This window comes from Zasmidium cellare (assembly GCF_010093935.1).
Source record: "Zasmidium cellare ATCC 36951 unplaced genomic scaffold M409scaffold_42, whole genome shotgun sequence".
NCBI lineage: Eukaryota > Fungi > Ascomycota > Dothideomycetes > Mycosphaerellales > Mycosphaerellaceae > Zasmidium > Zasmidium cellare.
In genome coordinates, this window is record NW_022986986.1 from 127,094 (window position 1) to 147,675 (window position 20,582).

Here is a 20,582-nt window from a genome sequence, read left to right on the forward strand (position 1 = left end):
TCTTTTCCTCAGTCGAAGTCAGCACATACGAGCAATCCTCCACAGGCGAGGGCGGGGCAGTTTGGCTATCGAGTCAATGGACATAAGACTTCGGAAACGTTGGATGGCCTTCTATCAAGACGTACGAGAAGGCACGGCTGATTCTAGGCGAGAATTGCTTGTAGAGAAGGACCGCATGCATGCCGACTTCACTCGAAATCCAGGTGGCGAGCAATAGTGACATTCGCTGTCTCATACGTACCATTCACGGCGTCGCTGGTGTGGGTTATTGCGCTGTGCCCGCTTGGAAATGCTACTATTATTGAGGTCGTAGCATCATTCGGGTTCCTTCTCACAGAGCAAAAGCGTGGAAAGCGAATACGCGTTCATGCATCAATCAACTTCAAGCAGTATTTGCGCCGCAGCAAACTTCCGGGCAAAGATCCGTCATCTAGGCCAATCAAAAGTTGTGCAGGACCTCAGCATCTCGGCATTCTGTGCTTTCCAGCCCCGAGAGGGCGTCTTTGGGATTGTGGCTGAGACTTTTTAGCTTGCACTTGTGCAATCGATGACATTCGACGGCTGATCCGGCACGCTGAGCATTGGAAGCAACAAAAGCCGGCATGCCTCCTAATCTCATATCTTCCATCGCTATCGCTAGCACAGATTTCTCATCGCGCTTGGCTGGGAGCACAACAGCAAGCAGATCACGGGTTTCCTCGGCCAAGACCGCTGCACAGCCTCTAACAAGTTGAGAGGCAGAAATTGGATCTGGCGATAACACATACTATATCCGCGCGAGCGATGCCACCATTTACGCAACCTGGCCACTGCTAACGATACGGAGACTTGAGATTGTGGATTTGCGCCATCGTTTGGCAAGGATGTCAGCCCAGTCTTCGAAACTCAAAGACCTGGAAACGCCACGGCGAGCCCTGGCTGAGCTGCAGTACAACTCGATCTTGGCATCAGATCAAGGAACTTCTTCTGATGAGGAAGCCAAGGACAATGGTGCTATTCGAAACCCGGACGATGCTCGCGAAGCCATTGGCATCAGTATAGGTCGCGAGCAGACAAGACTCATATCGCCGAGGACACCCGCGACTGAGAAAGCTGCAGCGCTTGAGAGTGCCGGTGGATTCTTCGGGGCTGGATTTGACGGGATTGCAGAAGGCGACGAGCCTGAAGATGGAGTGGAGGAGCAAGACTTTCAAAAGAGCCAGACCCCACCAGTGAGGGCCTCGCCTGATCGATCGCAACGACCAGGCGACAAACTCCCTTCTCCCTGGCGTGCCGACGTCAAGCACACTCGAAGATCTAGCAAGTCAAGATCTGTACTTCGTGATGGCTTTTCGTTCCGGAGACGAGCCTCTTCCGGACCAGAACAGGGTTCTGAAAGCTTTGGAAAGTCGTTTTTCTCAAGCTTTCCTTCAATGTCCAAGAACTTCTCCATTTCCTCTCCCTTTGCGTCCACGCGAGAGGGTGGCAAAGAGGACTTTCGAGATGGCCGAAAGAGAGAAGCTCCGACTAGAAGATCTACAATCCAAGGCGCAGACCAAGCGAAGCTTCAAGTCCAACGTCCAGGGACGTCTCATCAAGTTACAGAACCAGGTCCGCGCCGTACTCAAGATATTAACCGCTCAAGATCTCCGAAGGAAGAAGAAGAAGCACAGGCTACAATCCCTGACTTGCCTACAAATGCGAACCTCCAACTACATCAAGTCCGCTCGCGACCACAACCACTTCGACGATCCACGTCAGACACATCATTGATCACGCAACGAACGCTGTCAAGAGTGTCATCGCTTGGCGACGATAGTCGTTTCGAGCACGTATCAGAACAAGTCAACTCAAGATTCAAGGCGATCAAAGACAGCTTCCATGACTCCAGTATCAGACTGCCAAGCATGCCTTCAATGTCGAGCTTCTCCCACTTTGCACCAGACTTTATGAATCGTGAACGGTCTTCATCGGATCTACAAGATAAAAGCCCACCCAAGCCAGTGGATCCCATGACTAGACGGCCATACTCATCTGCTAAAGCAGCAATATCAGATGCGCCTCAGTCGGCAACGGAGCATCCACACTTTACGGAAGCATTGAATCGACTAGAAGGTGACATCGTAATTCTTGGTGGGTACCGAGGCTCGATCTTGAGGTCTGCTGAACCGCCCCATCGTCAACTCTGGGTTCCGATAAAAGTCGGCCTGAACATACGCAAGGTCGACCTCGAAGTGGGCATAGACGAGAATGCAGATGAGAGAGCTACCGAAACAGTCATTCCTGGAGGAATGCTCACTCACATCGGTCCAGTCGACATGTCACGGAGATTGTTCAAGCGCCTTCGAGCTTGCGAGAACGCAAGGACTGGTAAGCTCAGAGTGCATGACTATGGCTACGACTGGCGACTACACCCTCACCACTTGAGTAAAAAGCTCATCGCGTACCTGGAATCTCTGCCGAGCAACCAGCCGAGCGTACCCAAAGGCAAGCGAGGGGCGATAGTTGTCGCTCACTCACTAGGAGGACTAATCACACGACATGCTGTCAATCAACGTCCAGAGCTCTTCAGAGGCGTGGTATATGCTGGAGGTGAGTCTCGCAGCCCTAGATTCTTGACATTCGAAGCTCATGCTGAACTGGTACTTAGTGCCCCAAACATGCGTAAACATCTTAGGACCTCTGAGAAACGGCGATGAAGTGCTGCTGAGCAGTCGAGTACTAACAGCTCAAGTCAATTTCACGATCCGAACAAGCTTCGCCCTGCTACCCCTGGATGGTCGATGCTTCATCGATAAGAACACAAAGGAAGAATACCCCGTTGACTTCTTCGACCCGCAGACATGGATCGACTGCCGCCTTTCCCCAGTCATGGCTCGACCACTTCCTCCCTTGAGCGCCCCTCCAAAGCCCACGGGGTTATCTGGATATGTTAGCTCAATGGCCAGTGCCCTTCCAAGTCTTCCTCTGCCCGGGAGGAAGAATAGCTCTGTTCGGGGTAAGAGTCCTGGGGACCCCACCGCCGCAACGATTGCCGGAGGAGCCGAAGCCCCAGACTCCATGAATCCTAGCTCTGGTGACGCCAACCGTATCGCCATAGCAAACGGCAACATCGCCAGGGACACCCCAACCCAAGATGACGATGACGACGAAGTCGTTCCCCCATCAGTCCGAACCGCCGTAACCCTCCCGCGAGAACAAGCCCTCGATTACCTCACCCGAACCCTGGCCACAGTCAAACAATTCAAAGAAGAACTCGCCTTCAAACCCGAACACCACGCCTCAAACATCTACCCCCCAATCTCCGCCATCTACGGCAAGAGCGTGCCGACCGTGATCGGAGCCAAAGTCGACGGGTGCGAAGGCATCAAACACGCCGATGCATACGACGAGCTGGCCTTCGCCAGTGGCGATGGAGTCGTCCTCGCCAGAGCGGCCATGGTGCCTGAAGGATATCGTGTGGCAAGAGGAGGCGTGGCGAGCTCGGAACGTGGACATGTGACTTTGCTGGGGGATTTGGAGGCTGTGGGGAGGTGTTTGAATGCGATTATCAATGCGAGGGGGAAAGGGGTGGGGCTTGGAAAGTAGATGGATGTGAAGACGAATTTGTGGACATGCGTAGTTGTATAGATTCTATTGTGATGTATAGCTCTGTTCAGAATCTTGCTGCTGGCCCATCAAGGACCGACAGAAAGTACCATGGCCCTGCTCCGCCCTCTCACAGCAGCACTGCTCGTGGGTATCATCCTAACAGCGCACCTCGCCCTCGTCAAACAAGCCGAATGGAACGGCACCTTCAACCAGCAGTGGAGAGTCGATCGATTGCGGCGGGTTCACCTGCCTTAAGTATGAAGCCACTGAGTGCAGCTGTCTCCGTCGGCTGAAACTGATGCACACGCTTATGTGCTCCAACTCCTCTTTACGGTGGGTGCGCGTTTACACGTAAGGTTATAGTTACAAGACGTCATACTTCACCTTAGCCAATCTGTCCATCGCGAGCGTGAGAAGCAATCAGAGTATGCGAAAAGGAGAGTGCGCAAATGGCGTTTGCAGAAGGTGAAAAACAAATGAAACGCAGAGATGATAATACAGCCTATCAATCAGTCCATTCGATCGATCCGTGTCCGCAATATTCGCAAAAAAGAAACGAAAGGGCCAAAACAGCCAACCACCAGGGATTGAATGGGGGACGACGCGCACAGACCCCAACAACAACATCAAAAATGCAAAAAGAAGAACTATCACCTGCTTAGTGAGGTGTTCTAGAGAAGAAACAAGACTCGAAGTCTTTGTTGTCTTACTTTTGGCCTACGAGTGGGATTGAATCCCACTACACTACCAAACCCAGGGACACCCACCGCCTTTGATTTGATAGTGTACTGGTGAGGGGTTGCTTGGGATATATGTAGCTTAAATTGGCCTGCGGCCGGGGTTTACCCGAGTCGGGACTTCGCGACGGGCGGCGATGCGGCGATGGTGCTGGCTCCTCTTGGTGCGTACACGTGTTGATGTTCTTTCTTGGGGGCTCTTACACGTGGTCGTTGGAAGATTCGGCTCGCTATTTGATTGCGCCTTTGAGACGGCGGGTGTTTGATGCGCGACGAATATTGATGCGATGAGCAATCTGCGAGATGGTTTGTGTGTAAAGTGATGATCATTCAAGCTATCTAGTCTGCAGCCGGATATAGCTGCTTAGCAGGCGTGCACGCCTGCCGTGATTTCCATCTACGCCTACTACTATAACAAATATGTCCTTCATTTCGCAGCGAGAAAATGGGTCGGTTAAAGGGGTGCGTTTAATGCGTGCATGTTGGGGGTCATTTTTTTGTGTTCTTACGCGTGGTCACTGGAAGATCTGTCTCGCTATGTTATTGCGCCTTTGGGATGGGGATTTATACGCCTCTGGTATGTCTTTCGTTTTGCAGCGAAAAAAATTTGGTCAGTTAAAGGGATTTGAACCCGGGCCATTGGCAAATGACGTGCAAAAAGCAAAATAATATCCAACCGTTCTCCGCGCTACGCCATTAACCGCCACGCCCTTTCGAAGAGCTTCGACCTCAATTAATTTTGCCTGCTTTGAACGATTGGATGAGGAGTCCGCTGGAAGATTGAATATATAGCTCAAAACGTCCCCGCCGAAGTACTGCCAGCACTTCTCACCGCCCGCACTCCTCACTGCCACCACTTGAAGATGCTTGTCGCAATGATCAGAATACTCAGAATCCTTGTACGACCGCAGCACATCGACGAATTGTATGCGCTTCGCGATTGATGTCATGATTCTCGGGGGAATGTGGCGCCACGTGCACTCCTCGAGCAGACGTCTGACTTGTGCATCCTCTAGCTGCCATAATCAACCAACTATAACCTCCTGGATAGTAGTGTCAGGGTCATGAAAAATTTGTCGTCAATGGCAAAAACTTACATCGTCGTAAAAGCCACGAAATGGAGGCAGTGATAACACAAGAATTGTGACCATGCTAGGGCTGGAATAGAAGCTCGTGACCGTTTGATTAACTGCTGACGACTACCCTGAGATCTATACCTTGCCAATCTCTCTCATTTGCTTGTCACTGTTAAAATCGCTCAACGTTTTGTTGAACGAACCTTACGAAACTGCTTCTTCTTGCATTTTGAAGGCGTCAAGGCTAGCCATGTCCATTGAACAGATCATCGGTCGAACCACAGATGCATTTATCTATGTAAAAAAGGTTCCTGACGTCCAAATGATGGAAATCATGAAGCTCGTGAAAGAGGTGAGGTGAGAGTAAATCCCACGCCCCCGCAAGGGTAAATATGGGTCGTGGCGGTGCTGAACGCCACACCCGACGCCACAGAGCCAAAGTCTGACTTCTCGACAGCTTCGATCAAAAATCCATCGAGAACATGTCTCTTTACCATGAGGCTGCCGACATCCTTGAGAGAGCGCAAAAAAATGGGGGATCACTCAAATCGATAGTGTTCGGCAAGAAGACCTGGAAGACGGATGGAAAAACACTTTTCGCCTTGACAAGTGAAGCGGCGAAATGGAGCGAGATCCTGTCCGAAGTGGTGGAGAGGAGTGGTGTTCTGGGTGTTGAGAAGAGCGTAAGAAACCCAAACTCTTGGGCAGCCATATTGCAGTACTAACGGTATACCAGCTGACTCCAACCCTGGCTCTCCTTCTCACACATGACCTCTTCCTGTCAAAGAAAGGTGTTGCGTTACCCTCAAGCCATGGCTTGAACACATCGATCAGTCGACACAAGGTTCGACTATCGGCAGAGCTCACCAAGGCACGATTACGGCGTGGCTTTGCCACGTTGGATGCACTGCGAGCACACGTCAACTCAGAAGCTGCCAATGGACCACCAACCGATCCCGATTCGAAACCACGGATACGACATCCTCGATGGATCCGGATCAATACGCTCAGAACTTCATTTGACGACGAGCTGGCGGCTTCATTCACTACCTACACTCAAGCGCAATCACTCAAGGAGATCACCCATGCCACGCCCGATCAACGCCTCTACCATGTCGACGAGCACATTCCCAATCTCATTGCGATTACCGGCCCAGACGATCCTACAACGTTCAAGTCTTACAAGCAAGGCAAGCTGATTCTTCAGGAGAAGGCTTCCTGCTTTCCTGCCTACTTGCTTGATCCTCGGCCTGGCGAGGGTGATGTGATCGATGCGTGTGCGGCTCCTGGAAACAAAACGACTCATGTGGCCTCTCTCCTGACCGACTCTCAGAGTAAGGTCACAGCATGCGAGAAAGATCCCGAACGATCAAAGACCCTGGAGAAGATGGTGAAGTTGGCAGGCGCTGGGGATGTTGTGACGGTCAAGCAGAAGCAGAACTTTCTCAAACTAGATCCAGCAGCGAAGGAGTGCAGAAATGTTACAAGTCTCCTTCTTGACCCCAGCTGCTCAGGCAATGGCATCTTTGGACGAGATGAGGCTACTGTGACTGTTCGCTTGCCGTCCGCGACCACTACGGTTCCAGCCTCAAAGGGCAAGAAACGAAAACGAGGCGGACAGAAGACTCAACCTGCGCCAGAACCGACAGACCAGGATGGAGACGCAATCACTGAAGAGACACCCGAACAAGACGATGAGGACGAAGCGAAACTGAAAGCAAGACTCGAAAACCTTTCCACCTTCCAGCTCAGGCTACTGCAACACGCCATGTCCTTCCCTGCAGCCAAACGAATCACGTATTCAACGTGTTCCATACATGCAGAGGAGAATGAGAACGTCGTGGTGCAGGCATTGCTCTCAGACGTTGCTCATAGCCGAGGCTGGCGGATTATGAAGCGTGCTGATCAGGTCGATGGGATGAGAAGATGGCACAAGCGAGGTAGTGTAGACGCTGCTCGTCAAGCAATAGCAGCGTCAACAACCGAGGGTGGAGCAAAAGATTTTGATGCTGCGGAAGTGGCTGATTCTTGTATCCGATGCGAGAAGGGAGGCGAAGATGGGACTATGGGCTTCTTTGTGGCTGGTTTTGTAAGAGATGGCGATGTTGAAATTGAGCCGAATGGAGGTCGGAATGGTGCAGTAGAAGAAGCAGATGGAGCAGCAGATGATGACGACGAAGAGTGGAATGGCTTCAGCGGCGATGAAGCATGAGCTGACGACAAGGATTGCTCTCGATTGTAGTGTACACTAGCAGAGCTCTGATGGCTCGATCATATCAGCCGAGCTGAAGGAACTATCCTGTTGCCACAAAAGCTCAACGACCTCCAGTCAAATAAACCTCATCTCATCGTAATAGTTCGTAGCAGCTGTTTTGCTTCTCCTTCGAAACGACCCTGCGCGAGGACCATCTTATCTCCTCTCCGACGCAACAGTCTCAGCACTCTCAGGCAAACGCTCCTGAGCCGAAGGAACATCCGACCGACCTACAGTCGCCTCGTCCTTATCCAAAGCACGCTGGCCCGCGAACGCAGGATCCTTCGCGTTAATAGTGTCCTGGCGAGCTGTAGCTCCTACGCCCTCTAATCCAACGCCTGGGTTCTTACGACCGCTCTGTCCATCGTGGCGAAGCTCCTTTGAAGTCTGCCCGGAGCCTGGGTGTCCCAGACCGGTGTGGACGTCCGCTGAGCTCGCTCCGAGGAGAGTGTCCTGGGCGGCGGTCGAGCCGGAATCTGGGTCCGCTTCGGATTGGTACTTTGCGACTGGTGGGGCTTCGGCGTTGGGGTTTGGTCTACGTCGTGTTGTTAGTCTCACAGGGCAGATGTTCGTCAAGTTGAGGACGTACTGAAAGGTGCGGTCTGCCGGAGCTGAGCCCGCTGGGAGCGTCTCTGCCTGGAACTCAGGCTTAGCGTCGTTGCCGACGAGCTTGCCGGGTTGATGCTAAAGTCTGTTAGTAAGCGGTATCGACGTCGTCTTTGACTTCATCACCTACTCCCTTGGTTGTCAAAGGCTCATCACGCTCGACACGAGGGTGGAATTCGCCAGAGCCGCCTTCGGGGTTCAAAGGTCCGTCGGGGTTACGAGTGGTCGACATAATGGCGGTATGGGAGTTCGGACTGAGGTGAATTGGACTGTTGTCTTAAGAAGTTGCGAAGAGCTTGGAACTTGGAAGAGTTGGGAGTGAGGAGTTTGATGATGATTCCATGAGCAGAGAAGGAGGGGTTACTATTAAGTGTTCAGCTCAAAAATTTGCGACTGAGCTCTCACGCGACCAGACGTACCTGCGTCAAGATGATGCAAATGGCGAGGCTTGGCGGTATCACATGCATGACGAGGGAGGGGTTCAGGCGATTCAGCTACCTTGAACGTCATTGATGGAGTTACGTTGTGGAACTGGTGAGGTGGTGATGATGAGACAATCGAGGCCTTTCTTCTGCTAGGAGGTGCTCAAGTCGGCCGCTGCCAACGCTGCTAGTGTCTGTGCAGATGTCTCGTAGGTCCATATCACGGCTTCTTGTACAGTTCTGACCTAGCTGCTTTCTGCCTTCTTATTTCAGCCTGGTCCTGACTGATCAACTCTTCAGGCTTTGCCACGTCGAAGTGTACCCGGCGATGCTATGGCCTTCTTCGACTTTTTCTCAGGACCTGAGGACATGGACGTCGTCTTTCCAACAACGTTCTTAGGTGGCAACTCGACAGGTCCTGGCTCGCCTGGAATAGAAGTGCAAACCTCTCCAAGCTTTGCAAACTCAGCCTTCTCCTTGTGCATATCGTTCTCCCACACACGTTCCCAATACTCCATCTGCGACTCTATCCAACCTTCCGGGATGCAGCCCATGTGGCGCTTGGTCTTCTCGAACGTCTCCAGAAACAAGGCTCGCTTGGCTTGACGATGCTTCTCGACATGCTCCTCCACACACGTACCGCAAACGAACATGTGGCTCTCGTGCTTGGCATTTGCAAACTTCGCCATGCATTCCGGCAAGGGTCGTTGACAGTTGGCTTTGCACTGTTCGGGGATCCGAGTGATGATCTTGTGACCGCACGACAGCTGGTGTACCAGAGCTCCAGGAATGCAAGGGTCTCCGATATGTGCGTGCATGTATGGCGACTTTGTGGGCGAGGAAGGCGATTTGAACTGAGTGACGATCTTGGGTACTTCCGCAGTCTGGTCTTCCTTCCTAGGAGCCTTCGGGGACGCAAAGAGCTCAGGTGCGGATGACTTTGGTGACTGAGGTGATGTTGGGGTGAGAAGTCCAGTAGGTCCACGCTTGGTGACCTCAATGCTGAGTGGATTCTTCGACTTCAAACTCGATGGAGTCGGCTGCGGTCGTGGTGCTTGGGCTATCTTTGTGCTTGGACTGGCCACGCTTCTGGTGTGTTGGTGTTTCTTTGAAGAGGTTCTCGAGGCCGTGGTCAGAGCCAGATGAGACGGCACTGGCAGTCGTGTTTTTGGGCCCATGGATGTTGGCTGCGACCCCTGTACTGATGCTGAAGTGGTTGGTGCAGACATCGCACTAGCCTTTCGCGGCTCTCTCCTCGGGATAGCGGATACCTTCGATGGCATGGTGGTATAGGTAGGTGATGTGAAGAGAAGGTCCAGCTCTGATGTCGTGATTAGTTTGAGTTTGTTTGGGCTCTCGCCGTCGAAGAATTGATATCGGCAAGTACCTTAGTATGCTCCCCATGGACGTTCTTTGACCCAAATTGAGCGCATTGTCTCCTACTCAAGCGCGACAGGAGATCCCTTGTATCGGCGACGAAGCAGAGTGAAACCCTCAGGAACAAAGGCCTGTGAGACAAAGTCTTGGTTAGCCTCTCTTTCAACACGCTATCAACATAAAGCAAAGCGACCACCACGACGGCAGAGGCAAGGCGGCTGCGAGCAATTGTTGGCGGATGACAGCTATGAGGCGGTAACGAGGCGAATTGGCATTTGGCGGGTTATCGACCTACACTGTTTGCATGTACCCATGTTGTCTCTGTGTACCTGAAAGGAGTATATTCGTTGCTGATGAGATCTATACACCTGGTGAGGATGGCAACCGCAAACAGTGAGCGAGGAAACTACCCAGCGGAACTTCCCGCTGTTGCTCGGCAACGCTCCTTCCCAATTTGTCGAGAATCACATGCTTAGCGAGGTCGGAGGTCCAGTGACTTGCCGCAATTTGTCGGTGCCTAGCGCGTCGTCGCCGAACTTCCGCCAGAATTCGTCATCCGCTCGAACTACTTAAGAGTGACGCCTCGCCGCGCTTTTCGTCTCTTTCGCGCCTCGCCCCCGCAACGCAGCTGTTTACGCTTGTCAACAACCCCGCAAGCCCGTCATTGAACTGCATACAATGTCGGGAACCGATCCCATCATCAAGCAGGAGCCTCTGGATGATGAACCGACCACCTTGTTCAACGTGCCCGAAGATCATGAGCCTGCTTTTGTCGATGCGAACACTGTCTTGCGACGAGCGGCCGACAATGAAGGCCGCCAGTTCCCAACTGTCTGCTTCCGGGCACCTCGTCTCCAGCACCCCCACCATCACCGGCTCATCTGCGGTCATGATATCGTGACGGAGACGATCCAGAAATGCGGCCACAACTGCGCCATGTCGGAGGACAAGAAGCCGAACGGAATGGGTTTCGAGTGCCCGCATCCGGATTGCGAGAAAGTCGCAAGCCACTTCATTCGCCAACGGAACGCACCAAAGCCACGCAAATGCATACTTAGCCATGTGTACGGCCGTGACTCCAAGGCTGACGAGGAGCGGATGGAGGAAAAGCGGATTCTGCAAGAGGCCAAACGAGTTCGCATCAATACAAGAAGTGGGGAGGTGCTCCTTCCCCAGGCATTGCGACGACTTCGGAAGAGAAGTCCATCCCCTGCTGCTGAGTCCAACCCAAGAACTAGACGCACAAACACCAATGCCAAGCACGATTCCGACTTCGACGTTGGCGAGAGCCTCAACCGGGATTATGAGCATGATCCAGCCCGCAAGAGTATCATGCGAATGACAGGAGGTCGGGCCAGAGCCAACGGGTTGTTCATGACCGACAAGCAGATCTCCGACGCTGGACGCATAACAGTCTTGACTCAAGGCATGTCCGCATCTCAAGTTGCTACCGCGGAGGAACAGAGGACGAGGAAAAAGAAGGCGCTGAAGATATCTTCGAAATCGAGGACAGACTCGAAGGGATCCGGTCCAGACACGAGAGGAGCCGATCCTGAGCCGGAGCTGAAGGTGCAGTCTGAGTGCGACAACTGCGACAAACCAATAGACGGCATCCGCTATCATTGCTTCGATTGCATCGATGGCTTTGACCTCTGCGCAGAGTGCTTTGGAAACAACACCCATGGTCACACTCTTACCCACCGCTTCAAGGCACTGGCTCAGCCGTCCAGCGACTGGCAAGAAGGCCTGACCATGCTCCAGCAGAGTTTCTGCGTGTGTGGTACCACGAGCACTTCTTTCCTGGTGCTATGCAGCGACTGCGAGCATCCGTTCCACCCAGGGTGCATCGGCACTGGAGCCTGGGAAAAGGCAGAATACGGCATCGAGTACTTCTCAAGGGGCACGTGCATGAGGCACGACCGCCTCAACTGGAAGGGCGGAAAGGTCTTTCGGTGCGAGTCGTGCCAGAAGGTGTACAACGAAGCCAATGTCGGGTCGGCTCGGGATTTTCGTATGGATAGACGTGCGAAGAAGCAAAAGGACGGTGCAGAGAAGCAGCAAGAAAAGGCGGAGCAGGAACAAGAGAACGCAGAGGGACAGGAGCTCGTCCTTTCGCCAAAGCTGAGACCGAGAAAGAGGATGGCAGATGAAGTAGACGATAGGCCTGAGTTCCGCGCCGACGAGGCTCAACCAACGAACGAAGCCAAGCGCTTCAAGTTCGACCTGGCATTCCGGCCGAAGGATTGATGGGCTCGGCTGAGCAAGTGGAGGTTGAAATTGTGGGAAAGCAGATCAACGTCTGGAACAAGGTCATGTTCGTGATCGATGAGGGTACAATTGCAGGGACCTGTTCTGTTGGACTTGATTAGACTTGGTTAGCGTTAGTAACAATGAGTTCATGGAAGTTTCAGACCTTGCACATGAATTCCAATAATCTTAAAGGTCAAGTCCCTCTTAGGACACGGTCAAGTGAATTCGGGTGTAGAAGATTCACTTGATTTCAGACCCACTTTTGCGGGTAATCCCGCTGCAGCGCAAAAGAATCTTCCTCTTCAAACAGCCCGTTCACAACCACATTCTTAAAGACACTGGACACACCACCTTTCGCTCGAGTCCTCAAACTGCTCATCTAGTGTCTGGCAGCGCCGCTCATCGATCATTCGCAACTGCGTCCGCCGAACTCAAACAACCCGCGCCAGTATGGACTCGACGCAATTCCTCGAGGCACACGCATCGACGCAGTCACTCGCTCAAACCACCGCCCAAGACTACTCTTACACCCTCGCTGCAATGGATCACAAGTCGCCAAACCGCCCTCTTCGCTCCCACTCACGCAAGCACCGCAGCATCCCGCTCAGCTCAGGCCATGCACTGTTCAACAAACCCGCCTCCAGGGACTCATCTGAACCTCAACCTCACCTTCGCCGTGTCCAAGCTTTCTCGGATCTTGTCGAGTCCGTCGGCTCGAGCTTCGCGCCAGTGGTGTCGGTCTCTGTCGCAAAGGACGACTGGCTCGAGGAGTCTGTCGCCAAGACCAAGAGACTTCTCAAAGACAAAGAGATGGCCGAGCAAATGGCACGTCGTGTGCGCGGAGTTCCTTCGATCCAGTACCTCGGTATGGGCCAGGACAGCGTTCAACTGCGCCGCAAGAGGAAGTCGCAAGACCTGAGGTCTGAGTATGGCAGTGACGGTGATGAGGAGAAGTCCAGCCCACCCGTCTCAGCTCTGCCGCTCTCGGGTCATGAGGAGCACTCGCCTAACTCTGCCGATGATGACAACACTACCATCGCTACGATTAACTCGGACAACAGCACCTTTGCTCGCACCCCACCACGCTTCTACTCCTTGTCTCGTCGCGCTTCTGACCCTCTTCCGGCCAAGATCTTGGCTTGCAGCTGTTGTGGCAATGGCTTCTTCATCGGCGGTGGAGGTAATGGCGGCCAGGAAATCGCAGGCTCGGACGACACAAGCTCCGATGAGTTCACTGATCGTGTTTGCCCGGAGTAAGAGGAGAGCAAACGCTGTTTTCGAAGGTACTCAACGCAGTGCTGTGAGAATTTTGTGTCCTTGGGGATTCTGAGTGAGATATTGAAGGCTTCACGTTGCGAGAGTATTGGAAGGAGATGTTTTGCTTATGACTGGATGCAGAGTGATATGGATAATGAAGGACATGACAATGGGAAGCGAGAATACTACTGTTGCGTTTGTGGATTCACATACCGAAGGCAGATCAGAGAGGCTTGCTCAGGGAGGAAAATGTATCGATTTTGCTGTCAACACATCTCAGAATTCTCCATGAGTGAGTCGTAGGCTTTGCGCTGTTAAGCGTCGTAGTGGCATTCGAGGATTTCGATGAGCGGCGATGTGTGTGAAAGAGGAAGAGAGGAGGGTGAAAAGGGAGCGATGAGGTGAGGTTGACGTCCACCAATCAGAAGCCGCGAAAGGCAAGACGCGGGACGCGACTCCCAGCCACATTCCTCGTAAGAATTCTCGAAACTCTGCTCTCCTTTTCCACCTTCTCATCATAATGGCCGCGAAGCGTCTTCTGGGGATCGTCTCAATTGCTTGATTCCTCATATTGCGTTCTGACCGCGTGGTAGCTGTCAGCCGCCGGATACTGGAACGACATGGAGGTCAGCATGGGCTTTGATACCGAGGACAAAGATCAAAGCGAAAGAATGCCTTGTTGGAGCATAAAGGAAACATAAAGAAGGAACATATTTATTTGCTATCAACCTCTGAGATCTGATGCCTGTCTTGCCCTATCAAACAATTTTCGTTGCAAGCAGATCGATCCGGTATCATTAAGCCGACGACTCCGATCGAAACCACGACAGATCCTCAGCTTCCGATCTCCAAACAAAACAGCAAAGCCATCCGGTATGGCTCAAAAGCGCTCAGGATCTTTCTCAGGACTGGACATGCCACCTGTAGGCGCCAATGCAGCATACTACTACATGGACAGAGCTCGACTAAAGTACAAGACCCAACCTCAACTCGTGGAACCAGTGCGTCTTCCAGCCAAGATCCCTACGCCTGAGGAGCTTGATATCGATGAGCGTCTCGATCGTGCCCTAGCAGTGTCCAACCAACTTCTTCAAGAAGCCACCGAGCAACTGGCAAAGACTTGCGTGGCACCGGATGAGCTCACTCCCTCCGAGAAAGCCGAGAAGAATAACGCCGAGGCCTGGACTCGCGGCTATGAAATCGCGAACCGCACCAAGGACCAGTGGCTTCAGCACAATGAGTGCCATCACCAAGAGGACATGGACGTCATTGACGATATGGAGGTCGGTAACGTGCCAATTCCAGCTGATGTCGATATCCCGGCCGAGCCGAAAACGCCAAGCATCGATCAGCTGAACATTCCGGACCAGGCAAAATACTGGCTGAAGGGTTCTTGGGAGTTTAGAGAATACCGCGATGCAGACTTTGTCGCCGCAAAGCGTGCAGAGAAGCAGGCGCTCCGCCAGCCTTTACCCGCTGACCTGGCCGGTCACAACAGAGCTTTCTCCGAGCCTGCTAGTGCTTCAAAGCCTGGCATTACAGAGTCGAACCTCTGGAAGGGTAAGTCTCATCGGGGATCTTCCCATCGATACTAGTGCTAACAAAACAGGCGCTGAGTTTCTAGGGGGTGCCCTCCAGGGCAAGCTCACACGATCCAGTTTGTCCATCAGGCACCGTGTAAGATCTAGTGTAGGGGCAATTGCATGGCAAAACGTATTTAAGGTAGAAAAAGAAGTCAAGTGGTAAGTTTCCGCACTATCTGTATATTCCATCAAATCTTTTCATCTAACGTGCCCAAAGAACCCACGAACATTGATATACGATGCCTTCCTCCCTCCGAAGCAGATAATGGCTTCGGTCAAAACGAGGTCATAGAGTCTGTTGGAGACTGCCTAGCAGAGGTTCGATTGAGCATAGTGGCCATGCTCGTCTCGAAGTGGTTGTACATGAAGCGCCAGATCATCGCCGCAGAGAAGCAGGACGGGACATTGCTCTTTCGAAGCCAGCAAGACTTTCTCCCGTGGACGTGCGGCAACCGAGTGCACGGCCATTGTGTCAAACCTTACGCCAGGCTGAATGCTCAGGGGATGTGAGAGTAAACATATTCCGTGGGTTGAGGCTGCACCGGATTGTGATGACCAAAGATCACATCCTTCACGGGATGTGTCATCTCCTCAACTTCACGCTCTTTCGTCCAGCGGACAAGTGCGTCGAAGTCTTTACAGGTCTTTTCGGGAAAATGCAGATCCTGAAACATTCGTGGTCGGTCTTGGATCCATTGATGCGTGATGATCGACGTGCCTGCGTTGCACATGAGGGAGTCTCGAAGGACCTCAACGCAGTGATCTGCACATCGGGGTCATTCAATGGTTGCTCAAGACTTATCAAGTTTCGCTATTCAGGCATACCTAGCTTGAGACGTAATGTCTCATCGCTGTTCTGCTCGAAGATGTGGAAGTCATCATGCTCTCGATAATAATCGGCATGGATGTACATCCGTATCCAGTTGAGGCAGCTCAGTTCAACGCCATATTGGGTCAGAGTGAGAGCCCCAGGTCCATATCGATGTTCATACTGCGGTGGAAGACGGACAACCCTGGCTGGATCCTTTCCCGCGGCTCGCACTTCGTCATCAGTAACGAGTATGAGGTTCTCTGTTTTCTGTCAGTGCGCTGTTGATCAAGTTGCTAGGACCCCTCAGGCATGGTCTACCTCGAGCAATATCATGCCAAGCTTCGTCGATCTCGTGGCTCGGAGGTCCCCGCCATCGACTGTGATGTCTCGTAGAGGCATCTCTTTGTCTCTCCTGATACTGCACTGCGGTACTCATCGGGGCTTTAATTACTTGTCAGCTCCTACAGGCAAGAGTAGCTGCCCTGGTAAAAACCTACTTCCGTTATTCAGATATGCTGCACATCGTGCGGGCAATCGCTCGTCTCTGAATACGAGACCAATGACCAGCGTCCCGAGGAGGAGAATGATGAGACCTGTCTGAATCAAAACAATTGCTCGAATGGACGTGCAGCCGACCACACGAGCAGGGGCGGCACGGTGTTGATCGGTGAACAGTTTCTCTTCCTCATCTTCCAGCAGTCTTCGCTCACTCTCTGGCAAGATTTGATCATCACCAAATCTCACCTTCTTGCGTTCCTCTCCTGGCATGCCTGTGTCTGCCTTGACGACAAGACGGGTGTCGAAGTGCTTTTCCGGACTCGTTCTCCAAGACTCGGGGAAGGGTTAGCTTTGCTGACGATTCGCTGATCTACAACACTCACCGCCTGCCATGCATCGCTTCGGGGCTGAAGCTCCTCTCTCCGGTTCCATCGACGCCATATGCACAAGAGCTGCCGACCATACATTTTGGCACTCGAATTTAAGGTTTGCGAAGATCGGGCTGAGAAGGCTGAAGCAGGCTGCAGAAGTAGCGCGCCCTAAAGCAGGGCAGCATTAGCTTCGTGTCAGCTGCATTGCGTGAAGGGAATGACCAAAGGTCCGGCTGTGTCATGAGACTCTGCCTTCACGACATGTCTTGGACGGCCAAGTAATGTCAGTCGCCTTCAGATGATCTGAGAAGCAGACCAAGATGAGAACTTTGCATCAGCCAGAGGACGAGGAACTTCTTGCTGATGACTCCTCGGCACTATTGACGAGTCTCAAGACAGTTCTACGGCAGAAGTCGAGGACGATTAAGCTACAATGGGCCGCAATCGGTCTCTTACTGCTAACGATCCCCCTCGTGTCCGTTCTGTCGAGGTCGGAGCAACGTTGTTCGGAGCTTCTCTTTGCACCGTGTACGTTGTAAACGACCTCTGCTACATCCACGCTAGTCGGCCGACTGATGCTTAGCAGCGCCCGCACTGGAAAGCGTTCTCGACCATGGCTACCACGAAGATGTGATCAACGGCAGCACGCACTATCACTCTCGTTGGCAGGGACATCCGAACGAAGACCTCGATGCTGCTTGGCATGATATCGTCAATGGTGAGTCACCCGAAACCTGACATATGGGGAACCATGCTGACACGGTCTCGCAGAAGGGCTCATGAAGATTTCTTTCGAACAAGCTGAGTCACTAGGGAAGTCTCTAGATCAAGCGGTTCAAGTGCCTCCAGACTTGTTGCCAAAGTATGGCGAAGGAATCGTTGTTTCTTCAGATATGGCGCATGAGCTCCACTGCTTGGTAAGAGCTTCGTAGCATTCCGCCGACAGGTTCTAATGTCATCTACTGCAGAACATGATCCGGATGTATACACACCAAGACTACTATCGCAGTCAACCACAAGTACCTCTGCTCTTTCGGCAGAACAACGAGAATGTCCTACGAAAGCACATTGGTGAGACTCATATCTATTCCACGCAATGAGACCAGGCCCTGACTTGCATTCGCAGACCACTGTATCGACGTACTACGACAGAATCTGATGTGTACTGTGGACACTAGTCTCATCACGCACAGATGGATCGATGGCCGACCTTTAATGCAGCCCGACTTCAACGTCAAGAAGAAGTGTCGCTCATTCGACGCCATGATGAATTGGATCGAGACCCACGAAATCAAGGAGTTGAACCGGAGGCCAGGCTATGGTGTGCCCAGAGATCAACCCCTGACGAGCGGGCATGAAATGTGATGTTACAGACTGCCGAATGTCGTCCGATCGTATTTGTAGCACAGAAGCCCCTTTTCCGTGTCGATGATTTCTTCAACCAACGGATCGCGTGCCAATCCACGGAGAGGCAGAACATCCGTCAGCGATGCGGTAGCATTCGATCTGGACGAAGCTGGACCAGAATAGGCTTGACGGTTCTTGGCTGACTTCTGCTGCCAGATCCACCACATGCGATCCAGTTGGCCGTGGTGAAGAAAGAATAGTGGCTCTGTCGGGCACATTAGCTGAAACGAGTCTTGCTTTCACGGCATTGTTTGGTCGAATCACCTCCACCTACCTGCTGGTGCTACAAAGCGGGCAAAATCTCCTCCGATGGCGTTTGGAACAGTGTTGTGCGGTCCATGCTCAACTAAGAGGAGGAAGTCGAAGTAGTCTTTATGATCCAGCATGCGTTCGATCAGATCGGGTCTGTTCCTTCTCCAGTTGGCCTCGCTCGGAGCCGACAAATTTCGTGCCAGGCAGTGCAGCTGTTCTTTCATATCCCAATATCGAGAAGTGGAACCTGCCAGTGGGCCCTGCAGATCGTGTCAGCTAACGCACTGAGTGTAGCTCTCGTGCTTGGTACCTCTGTCAAGCAATACCCGACACCAGTCGCTGAAGGCTGCTGACGATCTCCGTCGCCTCCGAAGCCAGTCATTGTGTCGAAGACTGGAGACGAGAAGGGGTCTTGCCAGTCCAACGTCCAGTCCCAATAGCTATACCACGCGGTCAGCTCTACCTCTTGCATGGGACAATTTTTCTGACTAACGGCAAGGAGCCCTCGTACGCACACGCCGACCTCAACGTGTCTTCAAAGATCTGAACGAAGTACCGGTGCCAGGAGAAGAAAGATGCAGAGTCGTGTGCAACGTATCCAACATGCTGATGCGTCCATGGGAAGTCGTCCAGACTAGAAGCATTCTGTCGAAGACGAGATGGAGATTGATGAAGACATTTCACGGCGTCAATGTATGCCAGCTTCTCTGGATTGGAGAGCGTTCGCCACTCTCGCCGAATGCTTGGGTTAGAGCAGCGTTCTTCGTTTGCCTGCCGCAAATGCTGTACCTTGAAAACGAGCCCGCCGAGAGACATGATGCAAAGAACGGCTATGGCGATAGTTGCCAGGGGCGTGGAAACAGAACGAGATCGAACGATGTCCCTTCTGGCAGTGAGCCACGTTCAGACTTGCAATTCAGTGATACGCACCGTGTGCTCTCGACATCTTTCTCTTCCTCATCTTTGGGAAGCCGCTTATAGCGCTGCTTTTCGAACAGATGTTCCAGCATAATCGATCCGAATCAAAGTATCTACAGCATAAGAGAAGTTGACAAGATCTTGGTATGCACTCCACCAACTTGCTTCGACCCGTGGGTTGCTCGTACAATGTGGCACGGCAGAATGATCGGAGCCAACAGGATCGAAGTCTAGCGGAAAAGACGTACATCGAGGCGTCGCACGATCAAGTTGAGGCATGCATCAGCAGTCCCGCTGGTGTCTTCACCGTTGTCAGATGTCGCAGTGTGAGGGATCGACACTGCAGAATGGATCCACATGTTGTAGCTCAACAGGCCCTTCAGCTGCCCCGGGTTGACGCTTCCAAAATGCGAGTCCATGGTCAGCTGTGACCGTGTTGTTCAGCTGGCCGTGATCGTGGTGCTCGCTGACGGAGACTTCGATGCCATCTATCGCGGCTGGTGACCGAGGCGTGAATGAAATGGTGTCAAGGGTAGTTCAGAATTAAGAGGCACTCAACCGATGGAAGAAGATCTGAAAATTAGGCTGATATTAAGTTATGGTCACATTGAGGAGACGACACTTGAGAGATCTAAGTGACTGATGTTTTGTGTGACAAAGGAATTTCTAAAGAGCGTCCGATTCTCCCAACGACTATGCAAGCCAGTCCAGTTTGCCAACGAAAGTGTCGTGCATGCCATCGAACTAGATGGCTAGACCGCCGTTTCGTCAAAGTCCTCGTCGTAGTACCTGTTCTTCATGAATGAAGGCTGATGAGGCTGAAGTCAAGCACTTACATAGTGTTTTCTGCTGGAGATGCTTCCTCGCGTTTGACAACCGATTCGTCGAAGTCTTCGTCGTAGTACCTGAGAGGACGTAAGTATTTGTTTGCTCTCTTTTGATGGGGAGAGTACATTGTGTTTTCCGCCGGGGAAGCCTGCACTCTCTTGACTGCCAGATCACGCTGCTTCAGACTGTCGACTGGGGCGGAAAGAGCAACGCCCAGGGTTGCGGCAAGCGCCAACAAGACTCTAAATTGCATACTTCCGAGGTCGTAACAAGAGTCTGCTCGAATGTTAGTTGGGTCATTCACGACGATGGTTCCGTCAGGAGAAACTCCCCTTATACCGATAATCACACCTGGCCACCATGGA

At 52.4% G+C, this 20,582-nt stretch overlaps 11 protein-coding genes across 11 annotated transcripts; 6 read left to right on the forward strand and 5 right to left on the reverse strand.

Moving 5' to 3' along the window:
- Positions 1-863: 863 nt before the first annotated feature.
- Positions 864-3,567, forward strand: M409DRAFT_69865 (uncharacterized protein; the record flags this gene model as incomplete). Its single annotated transcript, XM_033818474.1, has 3 exons — positions 864-1,461; positions 1,609-2,571; positions 2,630-3,567. The coding sequence occupies 3 exons, from the start codon at positions 864-866 to the stop codon at positions 3,565-3,567; spliced, it is 2,499 nt and encodes an 832-aa protein (XP_033662135.1).
- Positions 3,568-5,865: 2,298 nt separating this feature from the next.
- M409DRAFT_69866 (uncharacterized protein) lies at positions 5,866-7,595 on the forward strand (the record flags this gene model as incomplete). The annotated part of the gene is made up of 2 exons (XM_033818475.1): positions 5,866-6,066; positions 6,120-7,595. The coding sequence occupies 2 exons, from the start codon at positions 5,866-5,868 to the stop codon at positions 7,593-7,595; spliced, it is 1,677 nt and encodes a 558-aa protein (XP_033662136.1).
- Positions 7,596-7,793: 198 nt separating this feature from the next.
- Positions 7,794-8,475, reverse strand: M409DRAFT_28287 (uncharacterized protein; the record flags this gene model as incomplete). Its single annotated transcript, XM_033808964.1, has 3 exons — positions 7,794-8,172; positions 8,227-8,321; positions 8,374-8,475. The coding sequence occupies 3 exons, from the start codon at positions 8,473-8,475 to the stop codon at positions 7,794-7,796; spliced, it is 576 nt and encodes a 191-aa protein (XP_033662137.1).
- A 486-nt stretch (positions 8,476-8,961) lies between these two features.
- Positions 8,962-9,948, reverse strand: M409DRAFT_28288 (uncharacterized protein; the record flags this gene model as incomplete). Its single annotated transcript, XM_033808965.1, has 1 exon — positions 8,962-9,948. The coding sequence occupies one exon, from the start codon at positions 9,946-9,948 to the stop codon at positions 8,962-8,964; it is 987 nt and encodes a 328-aa protein (XP_033662138.1).
- Positions 9,949-10,720: 772 nt separating this feature from the next.
- On the forward strand, positions 10,721-12,289 carry M409DRAFT_28289 (uncharacterized protein; the record flags this gene model as incomplete). The annotated part of the gene is made up of 1 exon (XM_033808966.1): positions 10,721-12,289. The coding sequence occupies one exon, from the start codon at positions 10,721-10,723 to the stop codon at positions 12,287-12,289; it is 1,569 nt and encodes a 522-aa protein (XP_033662139.1).
- Positions 12,290-12,742: 453 nt separating this feature from the next.
- On the forward strand, positions 12,743-13,549 carry M409DRAFT_28290 (uncharacterized protein; the record flags this gene model as incomplete). Its single annotated transcript, XM_033808967.1, has 1 exon — positions 12,743-13,549. One exon carries the CDS (start codon positions 12,743-12,745, stop codon positions 13,547-13,549), a length of 807 nt encoding a protein of 268 aa, XP_033662140.1.
- Positions 13,550-14,424: 875 nt separating this feature from the next.
- Positions 14,425-15,424, forward strand: M409DRAFT_28291 (uncharacterized protein; the record flags this gene model as incomplete). The annotated part of the gene is made up of 3 exons (XM_033808968.1): positions 14,425-15,109; positions 15,159-15,226; positions 15,350-15,424. The coding sequence occupies 3 exons, from the start codon at positions 14,425-14,427 to the stop codon at positions 15,422-15,424; spliced, it is 828 nt and encodes a 275-aa protein (XP_033662141.1).
- Positions 15,425-15,629: 205 nt separating this feature from the next.
- M409DRAFT_28292 (uncharacterized protein) lies at positions 15,630-16,711 on the reverse strand (the record flags this gene model as incomplete). The annotated part of the gene is made up of 4 exons (XM_033808969.1): positions 15,630-15,895; positions 15,958-16,203; positions 16,262-16,384; positions 16,441-16,711. 4 exons carry the CDS (start codon positions 16,709-16,711, stop codon positions 15,630-15,632), a joined length of 906 nt encoding a protein of 301 aa, XP_033662142.1.
- Positions 16,712-17,132: 421 nt separating this feature from the next.
- Positions 17,133-18,177, forward strand: M409DRAFT_28293 (uncharacterized protein; the record flags this gene model as incomplete). Its single annotated transcript, XM_033808970.1, has 5 exons — positions 17,133-17,340; positions 17,399-17,530; positions 17,584-17,729; positions 17,781-17,883; positions 17,939-18,177. 5 exons carry the CDS (start codon positions 17,133-17,135, stop codon positions 18,175-18,177), a joined length of 828 nt encoding a protein of 275 aa, XP_033662143.1.
- Positions 18,178-18,179: 2 nt separating this feature from the next.
- On the reverse strand, positions 18,180-19,287 carry M409DRAFT_59258 (uncharacterized protein; the record flags this gene model as incomplete). The annotated part of the gene is made up of 4 exons (XM_033814136.1): positions 18,180-18,424; positions 18,494-18,731; positions 18,782-18,911; positions 18,965-19,287. The coding sequence occupies 4 exons, from the start codon at positions 19,285-19,287 to the stop codon at positions 18,180-18,182; spliced, it is 936 nt and encodes a 311-aa protein (XP_033662144.1).
- An 854-nt stretch (positions 19,288-20,141) lies between these two features.
- On the reverse strand, positions 20,142-20,470 carry M409DRAFT_28295 (uncharacterized protein; the record flags this gene model as incomplete). The annotated part of the gene is made up of 3 exons (XM_033808971.1): positions 20,142-20,178; positions 20,226-20,294; positions 20,343-20,470. 3 exons carry the CDS (start codon positions 20,468-20,470, stop codon positions 20,142-20,144), a joined length of 234 nt encoding a protein of 77 aa, XP_033662145.1.
- Positions 20,471-20,582: the final 112 nt, after the last annotated feature.